This window comes from Microcaecilia unicolor, chromosome 3 (genome assembly GCF_901765095.1).
Source record: "Microcaecilia unicolor chromosome 3, aMicUni1.1, whole genome shotgun sequence".
In the NCBI taxonomy this organism is placed as follows: Eukaryota; Metazoa; Chordata; class Amphibia; order Gymnophiona; family Siphonopidae; genus Microcaecilia; species Microcaecilia unicolor.
Genome location: NC_044033.1, coordinates 222,766,116 through 222,772,115, shown reverse-complemented (window position 1 = coordinate 222,772,115; position 6,000 = coordinate 222,766,116). Strand labels below are relative to the sequence as shown.

Genomic DNA, 6,000 nt, shown 5'->3' with positions numbered 1-6,000 from the left:
CTAAGTGCTTTGAAAATGAGCCCCTTAGTGGCCTAATATATGATAGCTTTTGAGCTGGCCTAAATTAGGCCACTGAGCAATGAGGGTAATAGCACTGGAGATATTGGTTCATCACAACATAACACCGGGCTGCCCCCTAATTCCTCCTCCCATACTGTCCTTGACCTGTGAATTGTTTTAATGACAATCAGAGGAAATAATCAGGGGTACTTTCTGGTTTAGTGCCACTGAATATCGGGTGATATGTGGTCCAAAGGGATTTAAGAGGGCAGGAGATTCTTCTACCCATTTAAATTGCTTAGAATATCGGGCTCTTTGAGTAGTAGGGTTCTAGGAGTGAATGCAAGACTAAGGGATAGAAAAACATAAGCATTAATTATCATATGAATTAAAGATCTAAATCAAAGACAGTTCTACAAATTTGAATGAACACAGCTTTATCTTCTATAGAATTTCAAAAAAACATTCATTTCAGTTCTTTTTTTGTAAGATATTTCCTGCTATTCATATCGGGCCTCAATAGGATAATGCAACATTTGGGCATAAAGATACATCCCAACAGTCCAGCACTGGAAGCTTGTATGGCAAATATCTCCACTGCTACCATGTATTTTCCTCTTGTGCTCAGATATGTTGGGATAAAAGTTATCCAAACAATGCAGAACACCAGCATGCTGAAAGTAATGTACTTGGCCTCATTGAAACTGTCAGGTAGATTTCTTGATAAGAACGCAGTAATGAAACTGATACCAGCCAGAAATCCCAGGAAACCCAGAACACAGTAAAATGCAATCATTGATCCTTCATTACATTCAATTACTATTGCCCCAGTTTCTGATTGCATGTTATGATATGGGAATGGGGGAGCAGTAAACAACCAGATGAGACAGAGAGTAAATTGAAAAAGAGAGCAGGAAAGTATTATAGTATATGAGATCCTAGAACCCATCCATTTCCGGAGCTTACTTCCAGGCTTGGTTGCATGAAAGGCCATAACCACTGTGATTGTTTTTGCCAGTATGGAAGAGAGTGAGATAGAGAAAATCATCCCAAAGGTAGTCTGACGGAGAATGCAGGTCACGGGTTCAGGACGGCCAATGAAAATCAAAGAGCATAGAAAGCAGATCATAAGGGAGATGAGGAGGATATAGCTGATGTCTCGGTTATTGGCTCTCACAATAGGTGTGTCTCTGTAATGAATGAGGATTCCCAGAATGATTGCATTGATAAAAGAGAAGAAAATGCTGCTGGTAGTTAAAGCCATCCCCAGAGCTTCTTCATAGGACAGGAAAATTATCAATTTTGGGATACAGGTATCTCTCTTGTGATTGGACCAATGGTCTTCTTGACATTTCATACAGTTGTCCATATCTGAGGAAGATAAATATTGTCTCAATATCTCATAAACAGCATTGGTTTTGGGATAGTGCATGAACATTAAATTAATTCTCTATACTTCAGGCTATAGCAGATAATGTTGTTCTTTAATATCCTGATGTTTAGAATGGTGAAGCAGTTTTGATGCACATCGACCAGTTACAATCGGAATCGGTATGTACAGTAGACAGACACTTTGCTAAGAATAATTTCAACTCATCTCACTAAATAAAAAAATACATAGCTGCTATTGCTTCCTCTATATCTTACTCCCTTTTGTTTTTCATCTATTTTCTAGAAAGTGAGCAACATTAACACTGTAAGATTGATATCCAAAATGATTTAACCAGCCGAAAAAGGCTTCTGGATGGTTAATTCATTTGTGCATGGCTATCTGCTGATATTCAGTGGCACTGGCTGGTTAGTGGGTCCAAAAAGGGGGCACGGCTATAGGAGGGTCATGGGAGGATCAGGGGTGTTCCTTTAATTTATATGCATTATTATGCATTAAAGGGGGTCCATACCTAATTTAGGCACAGGGATTTATAACAAGTTATCACGCCTAAATGTAGTTGCGTATCTTTCCACAAAGCGCTGTTCTCTAAATGACACCTAACTAAGCACGGGACCCGATTCTATATGTGACACATTATATCTAGGCACCTCTTGAATTCAGATGCAGTTTATAGAATATACTTAAGCTGGGTGGATGTGTATAGATTTATGTGTGGCTTTTATGCTAGTGCAAAGATGGTGTAAATGCCTTTGCTTAAATCTACGTGCATAGGCCTGAATAATATAACAACACACGTAAATTTAATTGATGGAACAGAGATACCCAAAGCTCCTTCTATGACCACACCCCCCATGTTGGCTGCACCTATTAGAATTTATGCATGCCTTTTTATAGAAGATGCCTAGAGAGAAGCATGCGTACATTCCAATTAAGTCCAATTAGTGATGATAAGTGGTCATCGTCGGCCACTTATGATAAAGTGCCTCGTTAAAAAATGTAGTAGCAAGTGTAAATTGGACGCTTGCACAAATTTACACATGCTACTCTGCACACCATATATAAAATCTGGCAGTAAGTGCTATTTCTTTCAGCACTGATTTTTTAAACACCATTTATAGAATTTGGTCATATATTGGCATACGCATATAAAATAACTTTATTAAATTAACTCCATAAAGTATGGGCATGGTAATTTGTTTGTCTGCTTCTGCCTGTCACTTCTGCTACATATCACTGCAGTATGATTGGCTAAAGCTAGACAAAAACTGAATCCAGATAAATTGGAAATGTTAAATATGAGCAGAAGTGATAAAGTGTTTTCAGTGGCCTCTCACATTGATAATCAGCTTTGGTTCCCAAAGAAGTACAGCATGATTTGGCGGTACAACCCCGATCTTCTCTGTAGTTCAGACAACTTATGGAAGCCTAGGATTGATTTAGCACCCCTGTCTTGTTCTATTTAGAAAAATGTAGCTGCGGTTTTGAAGTGTCAATTACCACCAGGCTGGATTACTGTAATTCTTTGTACCAAGGATTACTATTGAGCAGCTGTTGCAGAATTCAACCAAAAAATGTTGGTGGGCAAGAAGGCTGAGGATTTGAATTGGCTTTAGAAAAAAATGCAGGAAACAGTTTTAACTTTTAGTTTTTGGCTGGAAGGGTTTGAGGGGGATCTTTTACTAAACTGTGGCAGTGTTTTTAGCACACGCTAATGATTAACATGTGCTAAATACTAGAGACACCCATATATTCCTATGGGCATCTCTAGCATCTAGCTGAACCATTCCTCCCGGTGATTCAGCTGGAGTATAAAGGGCCTTCAATTGTGTGGTTGCTGTGCAATTAGAAAACGTTCCACTGGAGCTTTTCTAGGAACAAAATCATTTGATTAGCCAGAAGGCATTTTGATCCTATCATTCAGTTATTGAGGTTTTGGCGGATAAGGCCTTTTTTGTAAATTCAGGGAGTTTGGGGTTTATTAAGTATATTGAGGCTAAATGTGAAGGGATATTCATAGTGGAATGATTTAAATTGATGACTGCTCATGTTTTTGGATGTAAATTACATTGACCTTTCCATGGAACAGAGGTATTTCTAGTTTTATTTATTTTATTTATTACATTTGTATCCCATATTTTCCTGCATAGCAGTAGGCTCAATGTGACTTACAGGTTCAGGAGAGGAGAGTGCCAACTCCGGGAATATATACAGAGTGGAAACAGTAGGTGCAAGAAGCTGATAAGGTTCCGGAAAAGAGAATACAACTGTGGAACAAATATATAGTAGCATATAGAGAGAAGTAATCCCAATGAGGCTGATAAGTCTCCGGGGATGGGACTACAGCTTCTAGTGAGCAATACAGAGTAGGAGAAGGGTAGAAGTATACTTAATTATAACTGGAGTGGTAAAATTTGTATAGTATGAAGTAATATGATTATAAATACATAAATTAAAAATAAATAAAACTGAGCATTGCTAATGATTTTAAACTGCACCGTTCAATATTACTGTTTGAGTTCTCTGGCATTAGGAGCTTCTATGAGTAAACAATATACGACTCAAAAGACAGTGACTGCCTCTTGCTATTTTTGATAGGTCCCAGGAAAAAACATAGAAAAACAAGCTATAGGGAGGTCTGTCTGGCAGCATTCCCACTGAACTGACCACACACAGACTTCTCAGCAGTGCAGAGAGGCAGCCTAGTGGTCAGTGCAGTGAACTTCACATAAAGGGATCCGGGTACAATTCCCACATAAGCCTTTTCATATTGTATAGTGAACCTTCCAGGAACAGAGAAAACCTACTGTACTTAAAGGTCAACCACTTCCTCACCGCTGCAGTGAAAATAGTGCTGCTTCTCACCCTGCCCACAGTGTCTCTCTGTATTAGGAAGTTCTGCCCCACCTCTTCCTGTTGCAGAGAGATGGTTTGGGCCAGGTGAGAAGCAGCACTGTTTTCAGTGCAGCCTGCAATGGTGAGGAGCAGGGAGAAGAGCTGCAGAGGAGAGGGGTTCCCACTGGAGTGCCGTGCTGGGAGAGACAGAATGCGACCACAGCGGGGGGGCATAGAAGAAAGAGGAAGCAAATAAAAGACAGAGAGAAATTTGCAGACCGGGGCTGGGGGGTGGGGGGGGGGGGGGCATGGGAGAAAGAGGAAGCAGAAAAAGAAAAGAAGAAAGAGAAAGATTCAGACAGGGTGGGGAGGGGGCACGGAAGAAAGAGGAAGCAGAAAAAAGAAAAGACAGACAGAAAGATGTGGACCACAGCAGGTGCCATGGGAGAAAGAGGAAGCAGAAAAAAGATGAAAGATGACAGAGACAAATATGTAAACTGGGGGGGGGAGAGATGTGGGGTCAGGGAAGGATGCTGGAAATAGGGAAGGAAAACAATGGTGATCATGAAAGGAGGGAAAAGAGGAGACAGCGCCCATTTAGGTGAGGGGAGGGTAAGGGAAGGGATGATTTGGTGCCCATGGAGGGGAGGGGAAGGAGATGATGCCTATGAAGTGAAGGGGGAGGGAAGGGATGAGATGGTGCACTCAGAGTGGAGGAGTGGCCTAGTGGTTAGGGTGGTGGACTTTGGTCCTGGCGAAATGAGAAACTGAGCTCGATTCCCAGCACAGGCAGCTCCTTGTGACTCTGGGCAAATCACTTAACCCTTCATTGCCTGCTGCATTGAGCCTGCCATGAGTGGGAAAGCATGGGGTACAAATGTAAAATAAAAATTGTGTGAATGAAACTTTTAATTGATGTACAGCCCTAATATATATTTAAAAGCTCTAATTACTGACACATTAAATCTGGACTTAGTTCATGGGAAGGGAGGACATGGTGCCCATTGAATGGAGAGGAGAGGAGGGCAAGGAAAGGAAGATGATAAAATAAAATCACCAGATAATAAAGGTACTAAAAATATATACAGTGGTGGAAATAAGTATTTGATCCCTTGCTGATTTTGTAAGTTTGCCCACTGACAAAGACATGAGCAGCCCATAATTGAAGGGTAGGTTATTGGTAACAGTGAGAGATAGCACATCACAAATTAAATCCGGAAAATCACATTGTGGAAAGTATATGAATTTATTTGCATTCTGCAGAGGGAAATAAGTATTTAATCCCTCTGGCAAACAAGACCTAATACTTGGTGGCAAAACCCTTGTTGGCAAGCACAGCGGTCAGACGTCTTCTGTAGTTGATGATGAGGTTTGCACACATGTCAGGAGGAATTTTGGTCCACTCCTCTTTGCAGATCATCTCTAAATCATTAAGAGTTCTGGGCTGTCGCTTGGCAACTCGCAGCTTCAGCTCCCTCCATAAGTTTTCAATGGGATTAAGGTCTGGTGACTGGCTAGGCCACTCCATGACCCTAATGTGCTTCTTCCTGAGCCACTCCTTTGTTGCCTTGGCTGTATGTTTTGGGTCATTGTCGTGCTGGAAGACCCAGCCACGACCCATTTTTAAGGCCCTGGCAGAGGGAAGGAGGTTGTCACTCAGAATTGTACGGTACATGGCCCCATCCATTCTTCCATTGATGCGGTGAAGTAGTCCTGTGCCCTTAGCAGAGAAACACCCCCAAAACATAACATTTCCACCTCCATGCTTGACAGTG

At 41.2% G+C, this 6,000-nt stretch overlaps 1 protein-coding gene across 1 annotated transcript in view; it reads right to left on the bottom strand.

Annotated features, from left to right (window-relative positions):
• Window positions 1–466: 466 nt before the first annotated feature.
• LOC115464397 (vomeronasal type-2 receptor 26-like) overlaps window positions 467–6,000 on the bottom strand; it is a 32,617-nt gene continuing 27,083 nt past the window's right edge. The window contains exon 6 of the mRNA XM_030194780.1: window positions 467–1,371. Within this exon, the coding sequence (XP_030050640.1) occupies window positions 467–1,371 (905 nt within the window). The remainder of the gene's footprint in view (window positions 1,372–6,000) is intronic.